Consider the following 25,584-nt stretch of genomic DNA (forward strand, 5'->3'; position numbering starts at 1 on the left):
CAGCACAGCTGCTATTTTAAAAGCATTTCCTGGGAGTCCCAAACCTTGCAGACTGCACCAGTTCCACACAGAGCAAACATTAACTTCAGTGTCAGCTTGACCCAAGTTTAATTTCAGGGATCATCACTACCCACGGGAGCTGAGACTCCAGCTACATCTCAAAGACCAGGCTGCAGGTCTGCAGCACATCCCTGTTTTTTCTCCTTACATTGAGAACATTGAGCACTACTTTTACTACGGTTACTTTAACTATCATTACTATTAATATCATTATTATCATTATCATCTGGTGCAGTGCCACCCAAGGAGACGACCTTGAAGGGGTTGATGTGTCATATTTGAATTTGTGATTTTAAGCCAGTTGTGATCACACCTCCTAATAAAAACAAGATGCTATCTGTTCTCTTGAACCCCATTCACTGTGAACCCAGCAAAACAGAAGAGCTTAATCTATAATCTATCTTAATCTATAGTTTAATACAGAACTGAACCTGCTGACCTTCAAGGCCGGGGCACCGCCTGACGTGTGCAGTATGTCATCAGGCAGGCAGTGCTGGACATTTATCCAGTCTCTTCAGCTATACGTTCTCATGCTCATTATAAGTACACTGTTCAGCAGAAATCAAAGCAAGCTGAGGCTTGAACTGGGAACAGATGTTCTTGATTACAGCAAAACTGATGATGATTACACAGACGTGTTCCAGTAATATGATGATAATACAGCCTTAAAAACCATGAGTAAGAAGCTTTGTACAGATTGCTAAGCCAGTGAACCTGGTGCAGACCTTGGTACTTCCAGCACGTCACGGTTTTATTGGTTTTATTGGCAAATATTTTCATCTGCACAGCCCTGCCTCTTTGTTTGTGTGTCTGTAGGAAAACTCATCTCACTTTTCTGAATAATTGATGAGATTACAGTATGAGATGAGGCTTGAGGGCAAGTGAGGACAGAGAAACGCTTCACCTTTTAAAAAAAAGATCCATGTTCAGCTCGCTGTGCTAACAGTTCACTTTCCTTAAAAAAAAAATGCAACGCCCTCTATCATCGGTTCAGTCTGAGACAGCCTATTCAAAGCTGGTACTATGAAAAAAAGTCTGCGTCATGAGGCAACAAGCAGGAACAAGCTAAACAGAAAATGATGCAAATTCTTTTTAACATGTTTGAATTTTCCTTTGTAAAGCTCGTTTGGCCGTCCAGTCCAAGTTTAGTCCGGCCCATAAAAGTCTGTCTAATCATTTCAGAATAATTCCAGGCGACAGCAATACAGAAAAAGTCTAAAACTTAATGTAAGAGCTGGAAAAAGAATCCAGGAAAGAAATTTCTGCACAGTGATGAAGTCTGTGAATGTATTTGTTTATGCATTTATTTATTGCCAAGTAAAAGCTCATGTATCTGATTATGAAGATGAGTCGCATCAGTCTCAGGCTGCCCTACCTCAGCAATCCGGAGGATGGAGTCTCCATTAATGTCAAAGTTTGGTGAGTAGGTGATACAGAGCAGGACCTGCACACAGGAGAAACACACTCTTAATAAGCAGGGATATTGCATTTCATCATTTCGAGCTGACTGGAGACCAGAACAGCCAATCCGATTTTTTTGCATCCAATTCTGTGATTGGCTGGTTGTCTGGCACAAATATAACGGTGTAGAGAAAGAGTTGAGCGCGCACGGGCAGAAATGTTGAGAGTGCGAGCAACACATTGCGAGCGAGCGCAAATGCAAAGACTGAGCGAGAGGGGCTGCTATTGTGTGTGTGTGTGTGTGTGTGGATAACAGCAAACACTGAAATACATTTTTTGCACGCAGCAATGAATTTTGTTCACTCAAATTCAGCTTTTCTTCGCTCAAAGAAAAATTTCTCCTCAAAATACAACACTTGCACCTGCAAATTTTTTTACGTGCGCTCAGAATAGTGGCACAAAAATAACGGCATACTAAACTGCTTTATTTTCATATTAACTATGCCCAAAGCTGCAAACAAAGTTAATGTATATATAATTAATAGCTGTGAGCCAAAAGCTCAGGTTGCACACTGCTCTAAAAACTGTGCTTCATGCTGTTTGTTCAACTCTTGGCTCGATGATTCTATTTACAAGGGCCAATCAGAAGAAAGCTGGTCAGTAACAGCAAAAGGGGGAGGAGCTAAACCAGCTTATTTCAGGCAAAGGATGACATGGGAGCTGTACAAAGACCAAATAAGATACTTATTTATAATAAGTAATCATGCATTAAATAATACAATAATAATGCAATAAGTAATCATGCAATCATGCAAACCTACTCCAGTAGAGTCCAAGAATAAAATATGGAGGTGGAAATCGCTACCATAGCAGGTTCACTTTACATAGGCTAAGTGCACTAAGGAGCGTGCTCCAGGAAAATACAGTCAATGTTAGAAAATAACATCAGTTTTGGGGTCTAAATGATTAGAAATTGACACTATTTTAAGTGTGTTCACATTAAGTGTAGCTACATGATGAGCAGTGTGGGCACTCAGAACTGTAGACTTCTTTCAGTCCAGTTTCACAGAACAATTTTCAGCACCAAGGACAGCACCGGCTGCACCACCACGCAAGCCTGGAAGTTTCATGCATGACACAAGTACAACCATCTGTCATCATTTCAGCCCCAAAAACACATTCCCAGGTCTTACTTTCATAACTTCCACCTGCAAGTCTTCATGGAGAGATGGGGTAACTCTGATAGCCTCCAACATCTGGCTGAGCAGCTGTTTCTCCAGTGCCTCCACCTCCACACTAGCTCCACCCACAAACCTGTCCTCACACAGGAGTTTCTGTGTAGAGAAAAGCTACAGCTTCAGTTTGTACCTTCCACTTTAAGCTGGTGTCAGAGTTCAATCAGAAAGGTTTAAATAAAGACGAATAAAATCCAAATAAATAAATAAAACCTTTATTTATACATTTGTGTCTTCCAGTACCTGCATGCCAGTAAGTGCAGTCTGTCCCAGTTTGGTGTTTTTTGACTCCAGAGCCATCTGTAGAGGCAGCAGACAGCGCTCTCTGGAAGCAAACACAACATAGTAATGCAGGCAGTGCAATCACAGCTCTCTACAATCTCTGAAGATTAGCTGACACGATCACAGGCAGTCAGGGATTGGTGTCAATAAAGTGAGCGAACACAGACTTTGGAACAGAAAAAAATGCTAAATATGGAGTGAATAAATCTTGGAGTGGAAGTTAATAAATTAAGCTTTAATAAATGAGTTCTCATCAATGATTAGTGGTTGAAAATGGTTATGTTGCATAGGCGGAATATCTCTTAAAGGCTGTGAAACTGTGTGTGCAGTACTTCAGAGATGTGAGAAGAAAACAGATCAGCAGATTATCAGAACGTCTCCTTTTTCACCTCCATCATAAATCTGTGCCCTCCTCCAAAACCGAAGCATTATAGTTTACAATCGTTACAGTAACAAGTCAGGAGGAGCAATTTACTTGAGCTTCTCTTGTCTGGCAAAAGTCTTCATTGGCCAACCCGTCTGATGGGTGAGGGGAGCGTAAGTCATAAAGTTGAACTACATTCTAGTTCTTGTGTCCTTAGAGCTGCATATAAGCAACATTTGTAATAAACATCAAACCTGGGCTGGAGGTGGGTTGCAAAGCATCTTGCAGAAGTGCCACACTGTTTTCTTGCTAAGGTCATGCTCAATTAACCTCTTTCCTGATGAGTTTACTGCTGGTTTCAAGTCACTCTGTGCAACATGGTGTCTGTTTTATAAATTGTGGCCCACAATAACATCCAGAAGGATATAAAGCAAAGTATGCGTCAGGGTGGGCCTACCTCATGGCTGATTAATATCCCATATCATATCACACCACATGAGCTCACAATGTCAGCTGGTTTCTCAGTCAGATCCGCCCGTCACACGAGCAAAATGCTAAGCTTAAAACTTTGCACAGGGAACCCAAATAATCTCAGCAACCACATCCTTTGCTAAATAAGCTTTTCACGGTAGCTTCACGCAGATATCTTTATGTAAACCAGCTACTGTGTTGCTTCTCCCGCCGTTTCTTCCATCTCTCTTTCCACTCGCTCGCCCTCCATCTCCCTCTTGTTATTTGTGGTTGGCTGAGTCACCGCGCTCTGCTGCTGATTACAGGATACTGAGCTTCATCTCTGCGCTCTCAGGCTGCTCTGAGCTGCCACAACTCGACCACTCAAGCAGGCTGTGAGGAGCCACAGTTTGCACGGAAGTTACCCACAACCAGACCATTTATGAGCAACAAACAACACAGACAACAAAGTCAAAAGACAAAAAGGCAAACATTTGGGTGAAAAACATTGAGAATTTGTCATTTAAACACCAAACTCAGTCACTTTTGAATTTGATTATTTATAATTAAATACATTATAAATTAATCTTCCATCAGTCTGTCAATCAAGTCTGTTCTTTAGCATCTCTCCTTCAGAGATAACAGGCATGAAGTCTTATCTGTAGAGCCAGAAGAACACACTAGTAGAGAAATCATGGCACTATATTACAAAGACATTATCATCAATATTTAATCTAATACGCTCTAATAAAACAACACAGATTATCACGTGAATAATTCATGCCGTGTTGGGAATTTACGGGACCATCACGAGCTGCTGGCCACCAGCAGCAGCAGCTCCATCCACTTTACACTTTACTGAGTTTTACTCACAGAAACAGTCACAGATTCCTAGATTTCAAACTCACTACAGCAACTGCAAGAATCAGACAGATCATATTATTGCATCCCCTCTAATTAAAAAACTCCACCAAGAGATCACTGAACTCTAAAAATGTCCAACTGGGTTTTTTGGAATGATTTAAAAGGTGATTAGCACAAAAGCACTTGGACTCAGTAGCACAAACTCCCCTCACATTAGAGAGCTCAGGTGTTATCAACACTGCTTTTTCGCTCAGCTCTTTTAGTTTGTGGTGCTCTCGTACTCATTTAAATAATAGAAATACTGAAAACTCTGAGTTAAACTGTACGATAACAAGAAAAATACTGCAGCTGTAACTATCATTGCTTTTATTCTGATGGGGACCAAACTCACAAAATAAATATAACACTGTGTTAAATAAGATTTGAAAATAGTGAACGTGTTTACTGAGGTCAAGGGTCAAATGGGAAATACGGCCTTTTTAACCAGAGGAGTCGCCCCCTGCTGGCCAGCTGATTTGTTTACTGAGTCAACTGCTTTGAAAAATTCATGTTTTTATTTTAACACCTGTAGTGATGTACCTAAATCTCTATACAATAATCACGCAAAAAAGAAATTTAATAAAATAAAAATAGGCATTTTCAAACAATTTAAACTAAATTGAATAAAAAGCAAAAACTCAAGAAGCAATACAAATACAAACTACATAGAAAATGTAATATATCCATCTATCTATCTATCTGTAAATAGTCTATGATCACAGTGTATATCTGACAGCCCAAAAAAGGATCCTGCTTGTCAAAGTAGCCTCAGATACACATAATAATAATAATAATAATAATAATAATAATAATAATAATAATAATAATAATAATAATACATTTTATTTAGAAGTACCTTTCAAGATACCCAAGGTCACTTAACAATAGAATAAAACAAAATAGAAGAATGACAATAAAGAACAACACATAAACAAGAGCACAAGATAAAATAAACAATGAGTTCATAGTGAAGATGCAGATTTGAACAGATGAGTTTTAGCTGTCAGTGTGTCCAGGCTACTGCAGTTTAAACTGATCACTTCTCTGACAATCAAACGTCCAAACTGAAGCAATGCTGAGCTCAGAGCTCGCGCTCAGTATTTGCATTATCAACTCAGAAATGACTCCTCTGTCATTTTAATCTATTCAAATCAGGCAGCTTTGAGAAAACTGATGTTTTAAGCCACAAAGTTCTTAGCAGTTTAAATTTCAGTATTCAGTTGTCGGTGACAGATTAGCGATTTGTCCAGGGTGTACCCGGCCTCTCGCCCCATAATAGCTGGGACAGGCTCCAGCCCCGATAAGGATAAGCAGAAGAGAATGAATGAACACTATCAGGTTAGCTAAAGGCAGGAACATTTCACACTGTCGAAGACGCCTCCTTCAAAACAAACCACAGGCTGTCAGCAGGTTCTAATTACACATTTTAATTTCACACTTTCGAGAAGAAAATCTGTCATGTTCAACTTACCGAAGCTGTGAAGGGGAAATCTTTGCTGATCCATTCTGAGACTGAAGCATTTCTATTGGAACAAAGAAACAGACAGAGTGGTTAAGTCACATTTTCATTCATAGAGAATCCATGAATGAAAAGCTGCATTTAATTCAGCACAGACATGCGAAACAGTTGAAGAAATATTCTGCATTGAATATGTTCTCATGTCAACAACCTCCAACCTCTGAACCCAGCGAGCCACTGAGTGACACTACTTTCATTACCATGAACACAAACACTGCACTTTACTTTGACTCAGTCCCACAGACACAAATACTCACTACAGCACCAAATGCAGATTGATTTACTGCTGAAAAAAGAAAAGGCAGGATTGGATCTTATTTACGTGACACCTGACTGAAAGATACGGGGCTAGCTGACTCATTTCTGTTAAAATTACAGATTCAGCATGAATGCCTGAAACAGGATGCCCCAAATCAAATGTGAGCTTGTACTTTAAGAAAACCAAACACCAAAATATCTGTACAGTCACATTATGTTCAAAGCCGGCCGACATTCACAGCGCACGCTGCATCCTCCTCCTAACGTGACCTCGGTGAGCTCAGAGAGAAATTTTCACCTCTTCTTTAGACTTCCAACCAACTCTGACTGCGTACCACGTTTTTCCAGCTATAAGGTGAAATATGAGACTTGCTGACATCTCTAAAATCTGCCATAAATCTCTGCACGTGCTTTCATACTTTGTCTGCCAAGACTTAGTGAACAGCAGCTTTGTCCCTGCACTAAACTCTCTCACATATGTTCTCTGCATCTGCATCAGGCTGTTCAGCATCCTTTACATCCGGAGACGACCATGACCTGCAGTGACTGATGCTGTGGGCATGTTTCTATTCATGCAAGCGGTCTGTGAAGAAAAGAGCAAACAGAACTGATATATGATATCATCTTTTTTGGAAAGTCACAGTTCAGGCCTTTTGTGCATGTGTGTATATGCAAGCATGTGCCTGGAAAGGGCCTGCAGCTTTCTTTGGACATACCCAAATAGGTGTGTGTGTGTGTGTGTGTGTGTGTGTGTGTGTGTGTGTGTGTACGATTACACAATGACCCCTTCTTCAGCGCAACCTGAACTCATTCTCTCCTTGCTGTCTCAATGAGTTCCACCTGCCACTAAAAGGTCACGCTGACCCGTTTAATGCTAACAGTCTCCTCGCTGACGTCAGTGGAAATCGTTTTTCACCGTGTGCTTATATATTCTGGCTTCTGTGGCATGTTCTCATTGTTGTCACAAAGCACTGAAAGTCACATGATTTGTGTTCGGCCGCATGATTCGTTTGTAAAAGGTCATTGCCAGTTTCTAGCATGCTGGATTAAGTGTAACAAAGCTCAGAGGATTATTTGACAGAATTCAAACCGAGCTCTAACTTGATGACCCTCCGTATCCGTATCCGTACCGGTACGCCATCAGCTTTATTCCAAAAACTCATCCTGCAGAACTGAAAGATAACACAGTGATGCAGAAGTGCTAAAAACTGCAGTTCCACTAACGTCCACTTGAGGCTGGCACCGCAGAGGATTCAATCCCCATTTACTTTCTTGTTAAAAGGCCCAATTTTACAGCAAAAACAATCAGATTTGCAGCCTGGAGCATTAAACTCTTTTAGCTTCATGTGATAATTGGGTTTTTCATAACAACTCTGAGAATTTCTGTCATAATTCATCCACCTGGATAATGAAGCGATGTTGGCTGGAGTCCCAATCAGACTTTGCTACTCATTATTATTACTATTATTATAATAACTATAATAATAATAATTCCAAAACAGTGTGGGAGCTTGGACACCATGGTGTGTCCGTTTTTGTTATTGCTTGATGTGATGTGTGTGTGAACTCTTCAGTGCATAAATATTATTAAGACATTTTAAACCATATTAACTACATTTTATTTAATAAAGAAACCAGAGGAGGACTCCTCTACTTCTATATTTCCCTCCACAGTGAAGCTCGTGTCTCGCGCTGAGGCGAGAACTCGTGAAAGGTACTGAACTGTGCAGACAGACAGTAATGAGACAGGAAAGAGTTTCTGCTCAGTCTGGAAACCTCTGAAGAAGCTCCTTCATGCTTTCTTCGTCTCTGTCAAATACTCCCAAGTTATTGCAGTAATGAATCAGCAAATATTTGCCTTGTGTATTTTTCTATAACGATCCAATCTAATTGTCTAAAGCCTGACTGGAGCATTTACCGTATTTCTTTAAGAGAGGCTGACATTTGGCATTAGAAAACAGGTGCGGAGCTCAGCACAGGGGCATGGCAGCCATATGGCACCGTGGCTGCTCAGATTATGGTCCTAAAGATTTCCTGGCTTCTTGCTCAGCCTTCACAGCCTCTGGGCTGAGTGCAGGTGCTGCTCTCGGGTTCCTAAAAGCTAAAAGCAGGTGAGAAGTCGCAGGTTCCCCTCATCCCTGCTCTCCCTCCGCCTCCTGTTGACAAAGAGCCCGGAGGGGCTGCCGTGCACTCACCGCAGGCGTAGACGCAGGCATCGCGGATGCCTTTGTATTTGTGGCCGGACGCGTCTTTCTGCAGCTTCCTCAAGAGTTCCTCCATGCTGATTTCAAAGACGAGACGGCTTTAAAACAGCAGAGCGCAGAGGGTGGGTCTGCGTGTCCGAGGGATTTTATGGGTGCTATGACAGCGACAGCATCCCCGAACCCCCCCGGGGAAGGCGATGATTCATTCCTAACTGCCAGCCAATGATGTCAGGCCAGCCGCCGATCCTGCGAAGGTGGAAGGAGGAAGCGCGTGTGCGTATTTTCCCAAATCCGAGGCTTCGGCCTTCAGAAAGAGCAGCGCCGATCAGCTGACGTGCGACAAATAGTCGTGTCAGCCTGCTGCCCGTCCAGCCGCGGACACACGCAGGGAACAAACGCGCTTCGCTCGTGTCCGTGGCTCGTTTATCCCTCCGCGCTGCCGCGTTGGGAAAGTCCGTTCCAGCGGATACTTGCGCTCTTCGCGGAAACCAGATCCGGTTTTTCTTATCTTCGCATCAAGCTGCCTGCATGGCAGGAGCACGCGCACAGCTCTGCACGGTGAGCGCCATCCGCTATAAGGTGGATTCCTGTCCAACCTGGCAACACAGTATTTACACGCTCTCCCCGCGGGGACGTTTGAAACTGCGGCAGCGACGCTGGAGTCACTGGAATGGGATTTCCTGCGGTCTCAGCCGGTGACAGGTGGAGGAAGCTCGGGCACAGCTGATAAGGCGATTCTGCTTTCAGAGTAAAGCACAAATTCTAAAATAATTCATATCAGTGCGTCATAGTTTCATTTTTGCCCCAAAAAGGCTCAGCTCAAAGCTCAAAAGCTCAACCTCAGGGATATGAAGTAATATGAAGTCAGTGGGCTTCAGTGTGTGTTTCAGACCGTCCAGAACTGCAATTCCATTAACGGCCACTTGAGGCAGATTGTAAAAGAGCGTCAGTCAATGTGGAAGTCCTTTAAGGCAGTGGTTCCCAAACTTTTTTTTGCTAGGTCCCCCCTTTGTTTTAAAAAGAAAAATGCCCCCCCCCCACCCCCCCCCCAAACACATCCTCCAGCCACAGCCACACACACCTATATTTTGCTCCGTTGCATTTATTTCACACCTCAAACATTTAGTAAACAATTCAGCAAATACAAGTAATCTGCAATAAATTACAGGTAGTGATAAAATAAACTACTAACTCTTTTACGCTGCTTCCGCACCTACACGGGTATTTTTGAAAACGCAGCTGTTTCGTCCACGTAAACGGCGTTTCGAATCACTGAAAACTGAGATTTTCTAAAACTCCTTTTTTGCGTTTACGTGTGGACGAGGAATACAGAGTTCGTCACAGCGTCAAAGGTATGTGCCTTTTTTCACGTCACGCTGTGCGCCACGTTATTGTTCACAGGAGATGAATTGCAGAATGGCAGATAGAGACAAAATACTGTTAATCTGACTATCTGCAGGTTTGCATGCAGTAACATGCAGTTACTGTCCCTCCATTTACAAAGGCAGAGGCGTCACGGTGTGATTATTTTACGTGTAGTTGTTTTTTTCCTGTGTAATAATATTCAACATTGCTGTCAATACATTTTTCAAAAAATCTCTCTGTGCAAAATAGGTTTAAAAACATAAACAGCTGTGGGATCCTGTTTGTCTGTGATTTGGAGAGCCCAGCGTGCTCCCCGCAGGGAAAACTAATTCTGTCACAGAGACCTACCTCGGCACTTGTGCAGGTGAAGCCAAAGGAAGATATGCTTCACCGTATTTTCTAGTCTTTGGCTTGAAAGGAAGTTGGTTTGGAAACATATTTGGCTATGCTTCATCTCCTGCTTTGTGTTTGTGTGGGCGCCCCGTCAAAAACCTGTCAATTATGCTAGCAGTGTACAAGCATTCTTCTTCTTTTTTCATACCCCCCCTGCAATGGCTCTGCGCGGGCCCCGCACTTTGGGAAGCTCTGCTTTAAAGAGACATTGTTTCTGAAAGGCCACTGAGCAGTGAGAGCTGTGGGTGCAAAAGCATTTCAGTTCCTGTTGAAGGTAATGACATCCCTCTGATGGAACCCAGTGAATTTATCCTCATTTTCTAGTCATTCTGTATAAAATATGAAGGTCATTTAATCCATAAGTGTCAGAAGGAGGATTATTCTGGATATGCTCACTGGTTAACGCGTTGACTATCCCTCCCTGAGGCAACTATTGCTGTGATTGGGTGTTGCCCCACAGCTTTCCATATTAAAATACCAAACTTCAAAGGAGAGACAGCATAGAGACTATAAAAGATGGATGAAGTAACAGTGACATCATCACCCACTAGTTTCCAATCCTGCATTTTGAAGCTTTGGTGTTTGCGTTTGGACACCAAAGAAGTTTTCATATTTTTAACGAGAGGCTGGAACATGAAGTTATAAGCTAATGCTAGCTAGCTTGATTAGCAAGCTACAGCGATAAATTGTAAGAGCACAACACACAGACACATTACTGCTAATAATAATAATAATAATAATAAAGGACCAATGAAATATCATTTCAGAGTTCAAGTATCTCGGGGTCTTGTTCGCGAGTGATGGGAGAAGGGAGCCGGAGATCGACAGACGGATTGGGGCTGCAGCTGCAGTAATGCGGACGCTGCACCGGTCCGTCGTGGTGAAGAGGGAGCTGAGTGTAAAAGCGAAGCTCTCAATTTACCGGTCGGTCTACGTCCCTACCCTCACCTATGGCCACGAGCTGTGGGTAGTGACCGAAAGAACGAGATCGCGGATACAAGCGGCAGAAATGAGCTTCCTCCGAAGGGTGGCTGGCCTCTCCCTTAGAGATAGGGTGAGAAGTTCGGCCATCCGGGAGGGGCTCAGAGTAGAGCAGCTGCTGCTCCACATCGAAAGGAGCCAGCTGAGGTGGTTCGGGCATCTGACAAGGATGCCCCCTGGGCGCCTCCTGGGTGAGGTGTTCCAGGCATGTCCCACCGGGAGGAGGCCCCGGGGCAGACCCAGGACACGCTGGAGAGATTATATCTCTCGGCTGGCCTGGGAACGCCTTGGTATTCCCCCGGATAAGCTGGAGGAGGTGGCTGGGGAGAGGGAGGTCTGGGCCTCTTTGCTTAGGCTGCTGCCCCCGCGACCCGGACCCGGACAAAGCGGATGAGGATGGATGAAATATCAGAAAAAATGAGGCATCCAGGACTAGTTGATTTCACTGTGACTACACTCATCTTTTATATACAGTCTGTGCTTAAGGCCAAAGCCCTTTTAGAAGCATGTCTTGCCAGTCTGCAGCCATCGTGAAAACCCAGCTGGACTCATTATCATTATTCTATATTAATAACATAACAATGGTCACTGAGACATAACAACTGCAGGTTTAAAATCATTAATCAATCATTAATCAAATCTACTTTCTTTCAGTTTTATATCACTCAAAGAAAACTGGCAGAACCACTACTGCATATTTAGCAAGCTAGCATCCAATAAAATTCCTCTTCAGCATGCTGGGCATTAGTTTATATCTAATTACATAAAGAAGTTATAGATTTTAGGCCTGGCTACCATTTTCCTCATCAGGGTACTGAGCCAGAACAAAGACTGAAGCATCAAGTAAAAGTTAGCCAGTGTTTCCATGATATTTGAGAAATCATCTGCCTTGTAAGTGCAAGCAGCAATCTGCATTATGACATACATTTAGAACATTCACGAGCTGTTGCTTACTGTGTCTGCGTGGTTATTTCAGCATCAATCTCAACTGAACTGAAAAGTGCTGCTGTGATGAGTGGACTGTCTGACAAGGTGATCTCCAAATCAATGGTAAAATGATACCTGTAACATGAGCTGTGCTCTCCACAATGACTTCACCTTAGTTTACTGGTGCCCCCTACAGCCACTGATAACTGACATTATTAAAAATCTAATAGTGATCACAAGAATGAATCTACTGAATGTCAGTAAAGAACAAACTCTGAATAAAGAAACTGGAGACAAACGTATGTACTCGCAACACGTTCTGATACATGCATGTAATAACTTTCAAGTGTTTTTCAGTGTTGGTACTTAATACTTTCTTAATGTACTTGTTTGCTTGACCATTCAATAGTTTTGTGACTCTGTGACTTCCAATACGCTGAAGCAACAACGTGACCTTTCTAAACAGAACTCGACTGCACTCGACAAATATTCTGCATTGATCAGATTTATCCACTTCAGAGGCACCTTAGAATAAAAGCGCAGACAACCAAGAGGAGACATGATAGTAAAATGAATATACAATCATAGATTATGGGTGAAAAATAGGAATTAAAATGACTTTAGATCGAACCTCAACCACTGTATAAAAACAAACAATGGCAATAACATGATTATAGGCCTGTAAGTCACACAGTCTGTTGTGCAATGATGACTTTAATCATGAAATGAGGCAGCACATTAGGGAGGACAAATCTCACTTATGAACGTTTTAAAAAGCTATTCTAGATTCTCGTCTAAAACTTCCCCCAATTACAAAATGACTCAACATTCATCGTCAGTGTGATGCCAGTTAAAGGGATGTTTAAGGTGTCGAGGCGAAGAGACTCATTCGTCTGTTTCTGTTAATCTGAGCTCTTAATGCGCTTAATCTGCTCTCAGCAGATGATAGCTCTCTAACAGATGTTATTATTATATGGTGGCCTATGTTTGGTGAGCTCCTTGAAATCTGGTGTTGATGCAGTTTGGGTTTTTTTTTTGGATAGCCAATAGCACTGAGAGAGAAGCTGCAGGAAATGTCAGCAAACATTTCCACCATCTCAGGGATCAGCGACTGCCTGACAGACAGGCCGCAGGACATGACACTGAGCTCTGTCTGATTTGCTCATGTGCATTAGAGGAGCTCCACAGGAGACCGTGCTGTCTCCAGTCCATTTACCATGAACACCTGAGACTTTCAGTCCAACTCCGAGTCATGCCACCTGCAGAAATACTCAGAAAGTTTGGATGCATTAGTGACGGGTTGGTGAGCACGAGTGGATGGTTTTATTTGAGTAGTCTTGGAGAAATGATCTGCTTCTTAATGTGAAAAAGACCAGAGAGATGTCATAAGAGCGAGAATGGCTACAACACCCGTGTCTATCCTGGGATGTTGATGTGTCACATCAACAACAGGCTGAACTGGAAACTCAACACAGATGCTGGATACAAAAAGCTCCGTTTCATAAGGAAGCTGAGATCCTTCAATGTGTGGAGCAAACATGATGAGACACACGCATGATCACCCTCACAGTAACACAAGATGTCTGTCTGACAGAGAGGCATATAGCAGTTATGTTTTATTTGATTTCATTCTATTAATTAATTTCATTTCATCATCATTTTAACGGCTGCACAAGAATTTCCCAAATTTGGAAAAGAAGTATTTATCACCTCTTAATGGTAAACCTAATTTTTCTTTCGATGCATTAAATGTTTAAAAAAAAAATTTGTAATTTTTCTTTGGCAGAGATAAAAACAGTAGATCCATTCTGGCCATATCTGATAATTAAACCTGACATTATAAAACTCTGGACATAAATCTGCTGCTTTACCAGCCTCTGGTTTCAGGCTCTCCACAAGAACCAGCATTACAGTAATGAGGTTGGCTACTAATTTCAGGTTGTTTGAATCGTATGCCAGTTCATTTATTTGAAAATGCTGAATGGAGATGAGGTCAGGAAGCCTGCAAAATCTTCTGACTTCCCAAACTTTAACAGCACGGGCAGTACGATGGACAAGTTTATTAACTAAAGCTTCAGAAATGCAAGTCAGACAGAAAATGTACTTACTGTAAGGGTCTGATTGTTCCACAACCAGGCTGAGATCAGGAGCAGGAGCAGGATTCTGGAAGGTCGAGCTAAGTGTATTTATTTACAGTGAACACCAGTGTAATGTAATATATATATACACACACACACACACACACACACACACACACACACACACACACACATATATATATATATATATATATATATATATATATATATATATATATATATATGGCAGGAGAACAATGGAGCTCAAGGGAGGAGAGGGTCCAAATATCCAAAAACAGTCTGAACACTCCACACTCACTCAGCTCAGCTGAGTGACGAGCAGGGACGAGCTGTACAAAGGAGAAACACAATGAGACAGGCCGCAAGGAGAAGAAACAAGGGCTGTACTTTCCAACTAGGGAGCCAGAAGTTTACTAACTGCATAGTTTAATGTTCCAGTGAGGAATGTTAGCCAGCTGCTACCCAAAGTAGTGATCTCAGATGAGATCATTGTAGGCAGGTGTGCAGCTTCAGAGGCGGAAAGCCCGAATGGGTCCCGCTCATGGACATTAACAGCAAGCAAACAAAAAACAAACTCTGGTGGAGTCAGTCAGGGATGACTGAGGAACCGTGACATATATATTGAAACCAATAAAAGTTTATGTGACCTTCGTGAATGTTTAAAGTTTCTTTACACTTCTTTTATTTAGCAATGTGCCGATCAGGAATCAACCTATCGACCTATTTTAAGAGTGTTGGGGATAAAAACAATCAAATCAGACCAGGATAGAAGTTATGAATGAAGACCAGAGTTTCCTGTAAGCTTTTGGGGGGGGGGGATCACCTGCTACTAACTCAGTCATTGGATCGTGCTCCTGAAGTTGTAACTGGCATGAGTGTATTTTGGCTGCTGTGCCAGCAGAGTGTGAGTCGCAGTGTGCAGTTTTACTGCTGTCGCCTCACAGCAAGAAGGTCCTGGGTTTGAGTCCAGCTCCTGTGTGTGGACTTTGAATGTTCTCCCAACATCTGTGTGGGCACTCTGGCTGCCTCCCACCAAAAACAAGCCCCTGCCTCCATTCTGAACTGGATAAGTGGGAAAAGTTGAATTGATTGACAGGTTTATTGTAAGTCTTTTAAGCAGTCAAAGAGGAAAATTCACATTGACTAATCTGTCATAAAACAAGGTGATGATTAAGTGATTCAGATTGAGGTGTTTGGGGATCGTTTAGGATACTTTAGATGACCAGCAGTGAAATTCCAGCCTGTGGTGATCTCTCCAGGGCCCTAAAGTGAGAAACCACAGCTTCACCTGTGAAAGAAAAACATGAAATTATTTCAAATTAAACTAACATTAAAGCATTGAGAGTATAAACGTTTTATCGCGCGATGCTTGGTGCAAAACCAAGAAAGAAATCCAGCATTGTCTTCACGAGCAGCATGCAGTGGACGATTTTGATCACTTGGGGGAGGTAGTAACCAAGCCTACCTACTGCATTAGTATCACAGCCACGTATAAACTTATCTTTTCCAAAATTGCACTTAGATTAGAGAATGATGAAAAGACGTCGGGAGCACTTTGTGTTCCTGTTCTCAACTCCAGCAACACAAATCTAATAGTTTTAGAAGTGAGATGGAGGCAGATTGTCCTAACACTCAAAATGTGACTCATGCAGGCTAAACAGAAAAATGATTCAAGGTAAAAATTAAAGGAAATCCTTTTCAGCTCCTTCACTTCGATCAGATGAGGGATAAACAACTTTAAAATGAAACCACAAAAAGTATTTCCCCACAAATATGTAATTATAAGACCTCACTTCTATCCCCCAAAAGGATGACATGATGTTTTCTTAAAATTTTCTTAAAACCTCAGATTACATCATTAAAACTTCGATAAATACGAATTTATCTCCCTTTGTTTTTTGTTGTGTGTAAATTAATGACATTAATGAACATTTATCCTTTCTGCGTAATTACGCACATGGGCACGGGTTTCCAGTTCCAGCAGAACGAACACCAAAAAGCACAGTGCGTGTTATTTGTGTAAATGTAGCCTATAGGCTATCCAACTTGGGTTTTGACGTCACGCGTCAACTTTTGTGATATTTACGCGTAGGGCTGCGTTTAAGTTTTGTCTTCCAGCACATCGGAGTGAAAGCGTGACGTGCAGTCCGTCAGGCCGAGGACAAAAAGAAAATAAAATCCCGTTTTGTAGGTCAGGTATTTTGGGAATATGCCCGCTGCGCGCCACGTGCGTAATGACGAGTGCGCCTGTAAATAGATGAAATAAGGCGTCGATACTTTGGAATGAAAGAGGGCACACCAGCGTAGTGTCTCCTGACGGGGGTTAGGGAAAGGAATTAATCATTTCACGCACCAACACCGGCACTTCAGTGCGCGTCTGTGCCACCTCCGGACGGCTCTCCAAGTCCATGGATAAAAAGGAACACGAGGCGGCAGAATGGTTGTTGCAGGAGCGAGTAACGGGACTTTCGGCAGTGGCAACATGAGGTCGTCGTTCATGATAGAGGACATAGTCGGTGGCGGAGATCCCGGGGGCTCCACTAACATGATGATCTCCGAGGCTCTTGCGCTTCGGCTACTAAAGGCTGCGCAAGGCGCCGCAGATGCAGCAGCAGCAGCGGCAGCAGCCACTTCTCCGTCCACCTCCAGTCAGCCGCAGGTCATGGAGACGAACGGGACCCGCTGCGGGGAGCAGATCCTGAGCTACGGCCGGGTGGAGAAAGTTCTGATCGGCGCGGTGCTCACTATGCTCACGCTGTCCACGATCTGCGGGAACTTGCTCGTGGTCATCTCCGTCTGTTTTGTCAAGAAGCTGCGCCAGCCGTCCAACTATCTCATCGTTTCTCTGGCCTTGGCCGACCTTTCGGTGGCTCTGGCCGTGATGCCGTTCGTCAGTATCACGGACCTTATCGGCGGTCAGTGGATATTCGGTCAGTTCTTCTGTAACGTTTTTATCGCCATGGATGTGATGTGCTGCACCGCGTCCATCATGACTCTGTGCGTAATCAGCATTGACAGGTAAGATAAACTTCTCCAGCTTTAAAACTGTGTCAGTCTTTTTTCATGAAGCTAAGATAGAAAGTTTTTTTTAACAGAGTTTAATTAAACGTCTCCTGTCTTTAGTATTTGTTACCCGAGTCTCCAAAAATACATTTAAACAGGTCACGTTCTTATTTCACAGATGTAGAAAAAATGCCTTCTGTAGTCTAACTCCAGATTTTGTCGCTCGGGGCTCTGCGACACTGGATCGCTGGGTTTCTGTGAGGCTTCTTGCGCCTCGGGGTCTTGTTCTGGGGCGCTTACTTAAAATGAAACGCTGCAGGACAAAGTGTGACCTCTCTGCCCACGGCATTCCTGTTCTGACCGCTGAATCAATTTACAGATTCAGAGACTCTGAAACGACCCCGAGTTTAAAATTCAACCGCTGCCTTTGTTTTTCCATTTCCTTAAAACGTTTTCACCACTTTAATCAAATGATAAAATGTTTTTATGCTTATTTGTTTTTGAAAGCCACACATGCCTGCCAATGCCCTGTGTGTTGGAAATTTTGTAGCCTGGTTTGCTGAACATTTATGGTCTTTCCCAGCATCGCCAAGCTTCTCTTTCATAATGTAACCCAGCTCTCATTTGGGGGCTGAGTGTGGCAGGCAGAGATCTTAGTTTTGCTCAAGGGCACCTTGTCCAGGGTGGGGAGAGTGTCACCTGATTAGGGTAATGTAAAGCAATAAAAATAGAGTTACACTAGACACATTTTAGGGTTGTATTCATTTGGCTGTGTTTTTCTCTGTGTAGGTATTTGGGTATCACTAAGCCTCTGACTTATCCTGTCCGGCAAAACGGCTGCTGCATGGCCAAGATGATCCTGTCGGTGTGGCTCCTCTCTGCTTCCATCACCCTCCCCCCTCTGTTCGGCTGGGCGCAGAACGTTAATGACGGCAGGGTCTGTCTCATCAGCCAGGACTTTGGATACACTGTCTACTCTACAGCCGTGGCCTTCTACATCCCTATGTCGGTGATGCTGATCATGTACTACAGGATCTACCGAGCGGCCAAGCTCAGCGCAGCCAAGCACACCATCACTGGCTTCCCCAGGGAAGGGGAGCACCGAGCCGTGGTGACTCTTCGCGGGGGGAGAGGAGGGCATCAGCCAGCAGAGTCAGGAGAGACGGGAAGTGTCGAGGTCGAACAGGTGGAGGAAGCCGAGGAAGAGGAGAGCTTGGACTGCGTGGCAGCGGTGCTGAAGCTCCAGCGTGAGGTGGAGGAGGAGTGCAGCACGCGTGTCTCCCGCCTTCTCAAAACTGGCGAGCACCACCAATGGCGCAAGAGGAAAAACCAGTCCATCTTCAAACGGGAGCAGAAGGCTGCAGCCACTCTGGGCATTGTAGTTGGTGCCTTCACCTTCTGCTGGCTGCCGTTCTTCCTGGTGTCCACTGCCAGGCCGTTCGTCTGTGGCGTGCAGTGCAGCTGTGTGCCCCTCTGGCTGGAAAGAACTCTGTTGTGGCTTGGCTACGCCAACTCCCTCATTAATCCTTTCATTTATGCATTCTTCAACCGTGATCTGAGAACCACCTACAGCAACCTCCTGCGCTGCCGCTACAGGAACATCAATCGGAAGTTGTCGGCGGCTGGCATGCACGAGGCTCTAAAACTGGTGGAGAAACCAGACACTGATGCGTAAAGCTGTAGGTCTGCCAATCAGCAAGGCTGCAGAGACCAGTATGGAAAATAATCAACTGGGGCTCAGACTGTGGCACAAGGCTATTGTGCTGACAGACCTTTTTACCCTCCAGATTTCATGAGGATTGCCAATGCGAGAGGAGGAAAGATGCTGCGATTAAGTGGATGTAGAGGAAGCCTAAGTGTTTCACTCTGGAGAAAACTGAGAGCTCAGTGGTGTTGAATTCATACTGTTTAATTAGCTGAATCTGTTGCAATGACTCTGAAGCCCACGAGGAAGGGCTACCTTGGTGGATGTAAAACTGGCTGCTATGTTGCTCAGAAGCCTTTTGAACATGACATTGATGCAAAAGCAGGAGCTACACACCCAGACTTTGATCTCAGCTCCTGTCATGGATGGAAATGATCTTACGCAGTAGCCAGTGACTTACATTTCCATTTCTGACCCAAGGAAAACTAACAATGAGAAAATAACGAACGACTCGGAGCTCAACCGCTACCAAATGTGTTTACTTTGCATCGTAGTTATCACTTTTCTAAAACGTAGAGTGTTTTATTGGTGAACAGGCGTAACAAGTGGACACGGTAATGATTAAAAAGTATGTAAAAATTTATGTACACAAGTCAATAGCCACGCTGTTTTTGTAACAAATGGTTCTGATCTGTTGTAACCTAATAAGTTGATATCATTTGAAGATGAGCCAAAACGTGCTCCCTTTCCTTCTACTCGTGTCATGACCACCTGTTTATTGAAACTATTTGCTGATCATTTATTTCTGTAATATGGCAGCTAATTAACGAGCAAGCAAGGACTCTTAGGGACGAGAAAATGACGTGAAAATGCAGAACACGATGATGTCGACATGGAGCTGAAGGTGGAGTAGAGGGAAACAACATCATTGAGGACGCTTTCTGAATGTGCCTGTGCCTTTTTCTGCTTTGTCGGTTAAGGTTTGGTTGCAGCACACAAGAGTCTCGCTTTACATTGTGTTAGAAAGTTGAGACAATGTGCAACTTTAGCCTTGTTGTGCATTACATAACAAAAGAAATGGCCAATAAAATGGGCAGTATCCTCTCAAACAGAGATGAATGATGGTCAGACAGGATCTAATCTTTTGACATGACACGCACCAAAAAATTATTTTCACAGTTAATTTAACAATTGACTAGTTTTAGGGCTAAAGTTCGGTCTCAAGTGGGTCTAAAAACAGTAAAATCACAGTTTCATATTCAATCTACAGTCACCAAAAAAAAATACCCCATGTACCAGTTTCATTTTGATAAATTATGTTTACATTCTTTATAATATATAAAAATCTTAACATTAATATATTATATGGACATTTTTTTAGGACAAATCCAGGATCAGGATTTGTCCTGCTGCTGGGAAACACCCCTGACCCATAACTGGCGTCTCCTTTGAAGTCAAATATTGCTTAACTCCAGCTGATGCTCAAAACTCGAAGAGGTCATATTTTTCCAACTGGGCTCAGCTGGAAATTAGGAGATCTCACGTCACAGATGTAATTCATCCAGCTGAACAGCAGGGGGCCCCAGTGAGACAATCCTCAATGAGCAGCAGTGAATGGAGCTAAACAATTAAAATCATGATTTATGTTTGCTTCCAGGGAATAAAATACATAAACTGATTCTGTTTCCTGTTTGAAGTAAAACGACAGTTATGTTAATTTTTTTTCTAACATAGAGGTCAAGTTAGCTTATAAATGCTAGCATCCCACTAATCAGTGCCATTAGTTGATTAGGAATTTTACCATGGGACCAGTACACCCTTACTGGCACCTTTGTCCAAATGATAACTACACATTAGACGTTAAACCGCCACAGCAGTTTCAGTGTGTGTGTGTGGGAAGCAGCTGGTTGTGGCGGCTGAAGGCGATGCTAGGAGCCTGCTGCCTGCAACAAGTCACACAAAATGATTTTATGACGATGAAAACTTATGGTCTTAACCTTTTCTATATAACGATGTTGGAATTTCCACGTAGCCCTGTCCATTCTGGATTCGATTATTCAAATTCAATCGAGTTATCGTCGTCAAAGCTGACAAAAGCATGGGCAAAGCGTAAATACGGCTTTTTTTTTCTAAAGATTTGTTAGATGTGATCATTTATTAGGATCTGTACCACCAGTGTTAATTAAATGACCTCCAATATGTTGGGCTGCCATGCTGTTAATCTTCTCACCTCTTGTTCTTCTGGAGTTTTATGTGATCACAGACACTAATTACGCAGCCATCTTTCCCGTGTAGCTCTGTCTCAGGCTACAGGGCGACGCCCCGGGAGGAAATCCGATGTGGATGTTAAAGGAGAGAGAGCAGATCACAGCCGCTGTTTCTTTGGTGTGTTTAATCTCCCCCGGAGATCGAGAGCCTGTCTGCTTGGAGTTTAATTTAAAGTTAAAAGTACAAGTTTAGCTCAGGGGGAGTGATAAAGTGCACAGAGCTTTTGTATGTGCACAAGTTTTAGTGCAGCATCCTGCATGCACCAAGCAGCTGCAACATCATGTTGACAATAGGAACTCTGGAAACTGCTTGCTTGGTTTCTTTCTGGCAACATTATTTTCTTTGTGTTCTTTTTAATATGCACTGACACGAGTAGGAGAAACGTGTTACCTCTTATTCCACACGGACTTCAGTAATGTTTTTTAATCCTTTGAGGAGACTTTGTGTTTTACAAGTATTAGTACACTCTGTGCTGCTGAGAATTTGTCCTCGTTAACTTGAAATTGTACAACAGCTAACTTAGAAGGAGCAACAGAGGGCACTCAGTCAGTTTTACCAAAATCTCTTTTTACTAAAGAAGTGTGAACACTGCAATTACCGCCTTTATTCTCTTTTGAAACGTTAATTAAAGCTGCTCTCCACAAGATTATTTTTAAATTTAAAAAATGCGCTAAGCTACTGAGCCTTAATTACCGAGTTAGCATGGCAGCAGAGATGATACAGAGAAGCCAGCAGGACGTCTGGTTCATGTGACAAACTCTGCTGTCTGCCCGACAACAGAAAGTTCACTCAGAGTAAAACGGGACTCGAGCACTTCTCTAGATTCTAGATTTTAGATTTTATTTCAAGTATCAAGTGTGAATAAACATCATAAGGAAACACAGGAGTGGGCGATATATATTTTCCCAAGGGTCACAACGGAAACCAGAATCAGTGAGCTTATAAAGAGATAAAATGAATATTGAGCAGAATTGACTTCACCTTTTTCTGCAGCCCTCCACAACAGTCCAATATGGAAAAATGAATTGCCTGCCCCTGGTATAGAACATCAGCTATAATAGGTAAATCCATCTTTTTCAGTCACACTTCAGGGTTCTGCCCAGTCACGCCTTTGCCATGTGACTAAGGGAATTAGTTATTTGGGGGGAGGTGAGCTGAAAAGGTTGAGAACCACTGAACTGTACTCTTCTGGGCTCAGTGCCGCCGTGGCATGGCTCCATTTCCCGTCATAGAATAGATGGAGAATGGTTGCCAGGAGCACAGGAGCACATTTTTCCTGAAGAGCATCCAAAAACTCTGAAGAGCAGAATGTTATCATTCACATGCAACACTCAAACTATCTGGGAAGCGAAGCTGTTGTTATCTTGACAACATCTCGTGAAAATATTCTCAGTGGCGTATCAACACATTGGTGCGAGATAGGAAGGGAACGACTGCACAGCAGGCTGAAAAAAATTCTTTGTATGACATCCAGAGGAGAGAGGAGACACGCTAACAGGTAAATGGAAGGTAGAGGCACACCCTGGCATTCAGTGGCTGTCGCCTGCATCTCAGAATGTGACTGAATGCGCGCCTCTTTCATCAAACTAGTCATCTTCCCGCATGAGAGCGCTGCTGATAGGTTTGTAGCTCAACAATACAAATCTAACAGCTGCACTGAACCGGAGCTAATTTTAAAGAAATTGAGAGCCTGCGTCACAACAAGTAGATTTATGGATTTTTTTCAGTGAGGGAACGCGAACCCTCAAACTAAGCGTGCACCAGCAGTTCCCACAATAGTCAAAAAATGACTCTTGGCTCGGCGCGGTCACATGGTTTCTAAAGAATCTATGAAAAGATGGGGAATGTGGAGATATCAGCTGCAGCTAAATTTACACATCAACCAAAGATGTGATTGTTTAAAGGCAGATGTTTTATTCCCATGTACTCCTCACTGTACACTGAAAACACTCTGAGAAAATGACTGTTAACTCTAAATGCAGAGAAACTGTGACACTTCAGTAAGGATAATAAATAGAGAGATCAACATTTAAGGCATATGGCTGGAGGTGACTTAAATTACCTGCTGTCTCTTGCTAATAGCTGCTTTAGAAGCCAGATGTTTGGAAATGTTCAGCCAACAGTTGCTTATCCTTTTGAGAATGTCCTCATCACAAGCTGTTTTTGAACAGGGAGGCTCAGCTCCATATTAGATATAAAGTGTGCTGTTCATAGCATTCAGTCTTTAGTCTGCACCGCTTTCCATTTGCGTGAATGGATGTGTGTCGGTTTGTCCTGTTTTGAGAGTCAAACATCTTTGTTTGCCTCTCGTGGATGCTGAAAGCCAGCGCTGCCCATTTGAAACATCTGCACAGTGACAACACTCTACTGAGACGACTCCATTAATCTGTCACTGATTGGCTGTGTGTTAATCCTCCCACGGCACTCATTGGACCAATTGTTTTTTAATTTTCAACCTGCTGTTTCATCTCAAAATGCTAGATGAACGAGTCAGCTCTGTGGACTGGAGACATTCAAAGCTCTGGACTCTGGCCTACCATTACCGGACAAATGCACAAACAAGGATTTGTTCGGGAAAGGCTATTTCAGATGATCTTTGGAGGTCATCAACGGGCAAATAGCACAGGAGTCAGTCAGAAAAATAAAACATATGTGATGGCATACGGTAAAAATATCCCATCCAGTTGTGTTGTTTCTGGCACAACAGAGGGAGATCATTCCAAACCATCTTGGTTAATGAGAAACCTCAACGGCGCTCCTTTGAGTTATCGTCATCAAAACTGCTCCACATCAGATAAAAGGTAGAGCTGGTGGACTAACAAGGTCAGAATAGCAAGAGGGCCAAACGCATCCTTTCGGGACAAATAAAGCTCTCAGATTGGTTCCTGGGCCACATTCAAACACTTTTTTCAATTAGTTTTCATACCACAGCCAATGTTGTTCACTGGGACTATATGGGACCTTGTTCTGTCAGCATTATCAAAGTACAAAGAACAGCTCTCGTGGGATAGTATTGCTTTTATATGCTGTTTAGCACTGTGTGAAACTCCTGTGTATATATTAAGACTAAAAAGAGAAAAAAGGAAAGCGCGATGGCTCCATGGCCCCTGGTGACCATAACAGCTGGGCTTAGCGACCCATAAAGCACAGCAGGAGAGTCTCTATGGCACTTCTCGGCACAGATGCGATGTGTATTTGACCAATCAAATTGCTGAAATTCCTTGTATATGAGTCCAAAACCATTCACGTGGAAAAGACTGTAAGATATGTTGTTATTGTCAGAGTGAAACCTTGTTGGTTCCAGTTAATCAGCCTCGTTTTTGACCCGATCTGTAAGATTATTTTCAATCATGGCTCTTCATACTGAAACGACATCAGCAGCAGTGTCATCGAGCTATTTAACAACCAGCCACGATGGAGATTTCCAGTTAAAACTCTTTAGACTTGTTTTAGATGTAATCTATATTTTACAGTCTGTACAGTTTTGTCAGGGTGCTGAGTGATGGCTAAATTTGTGAAGTGACCTTTCTTGCCAAAATGAATCATTAAATACTTAAAAAAACAAAACGGGATTGATCTCCGTCTCTGTTTCTGCTTTACTGTTCTGATCAGCACCTAAAGACAGCAAGCACACGTGGAAATGATGGCTACTGCAGGCTTACGCTTATGTTACTTCACAAGTAAAGCACTAGCTTTGTTGTTATTGTCTGGCTAAGTCACAAAACTGTTTGATATTGAAATTAATCTACGCATAAAGCGAGTTCTTAGATGTGAAACGCACACCATAACTCATTCACTGCCAGCCATTTTCAAATCAGGTAACTCCCCACTGCCAGGGTTTTTGAGCATTTTTTACTCATTTTTGAAGAGCCACAGAAAACTGTGTGTTATGATCATATAAACGCTGAACCTACCAAAATGAAGAACAGACTCTCTTCTTTCATCCAAAAAAAAAGCTTGTTTCTACCATTTCCCATTCTTTAGTAATCAGCTGTAGAAGAGAGGTGGGTTCCACCAAAAATGCCTGTTTTGACCAAAAAAAGGGAGAAAACGAGCTTTTTGTGAAAAATACATTTCAAGCAGAAAAGTGCCTTTGACACTAATATTTCTTGCTTTGTGACACCTCTAACATATAAAATAGTTTTTCACTTCTATAAAACAGAAATAACACTGAGAAAGGTTATGTTTTATCAAAACAATTCATTTACAAATATATGAAAAAATTAA

General features: G+C 42.7%; 2 protein-coding genes across 2 annotated transcripts in view; one reads left to right on the plus strand and one right to left on the minus strand.

Moving 5' to 3' along the window:
• Positions 1 to 9,188, minus strand: part of arfgef3 (ARFGEF family member 3) — a 53,352-nt gene extending 44,164 nt beyond the window's left edge. The window contains exons 1-5 of the mRNA XM_086258736.1: positions 8,668 to 9,188; positions 6,167 to 6,218; positions 2,940 to 3,021; positions 2,655 to 2,795; positions 1,436 to 1,504 (exon numbers count right to left, since the gene is read on the minus strand). Of these exons, the coding sequence (XP_086114862.1) occupies positions 1,436 to 1,504; positions 2,655 to 2,795; positions 2,940 to 3,021; positions 6,167 to 6,218; positions 8,668 to 8,752 (429 nt within the window). The 5' untranslated portion in view covers positions 8,753 to 9,188. The remainder of the gene's footprint in view (positions 1 to 1,435; positions 1,505 to 2,654; positions 2,796 to 2,939; positions 3,022 to 6,166; positions 6,219 to 8,667) is intronic.
• A 5,603-nt stretch (positions 9,189 to 14,791) lies between these two features.
• On the plus strand, positions 14,792 to 24,921 carry htr7 (5-hydroxytryptamine receptor 7). Its single transcript, XM_086258739.1, has 2 exons — positions 14,792 to 17,459; positions 18,234 to 24,921. The coding sequence occupies exons 1-2, from the start codon at positions 16,879 to 16,881 to the stop codon at positions 19,117 to 19,119; spliced, it is 1,467 nt and encodes a 488-aa protein (XP_086114865.1). The 5' UTR covers positions 14,792 to 16,878; the 3' UTR covers positions 19,120 to 24,921.
• The last annotated feature ends 663 nt before the right edge of the window (positions 24,922 to 25,584 follow it).

Source organism: Aulonocara sp. 'chitande type north' Nkhata Bay, linkage group LG13 (genome assembly GCF_057382095.1).
Source record: "Aulonocara sp. 'chitande type north' Nkhata Bay isolate Kocher_YH1m ecotype deep benthic linkage group LG13, A_spYH_male_GT1.1, whole genome shotgun sequence".
Taxonomy (NCBI): domain Eukaryota; kingdom Metazoa; phylum Chordata; class Actinopteri; order Cichliformes; family Cichlidae; genus Aulonocara; species Aulonocara sp. 'chitande type north' Nkhata Bay.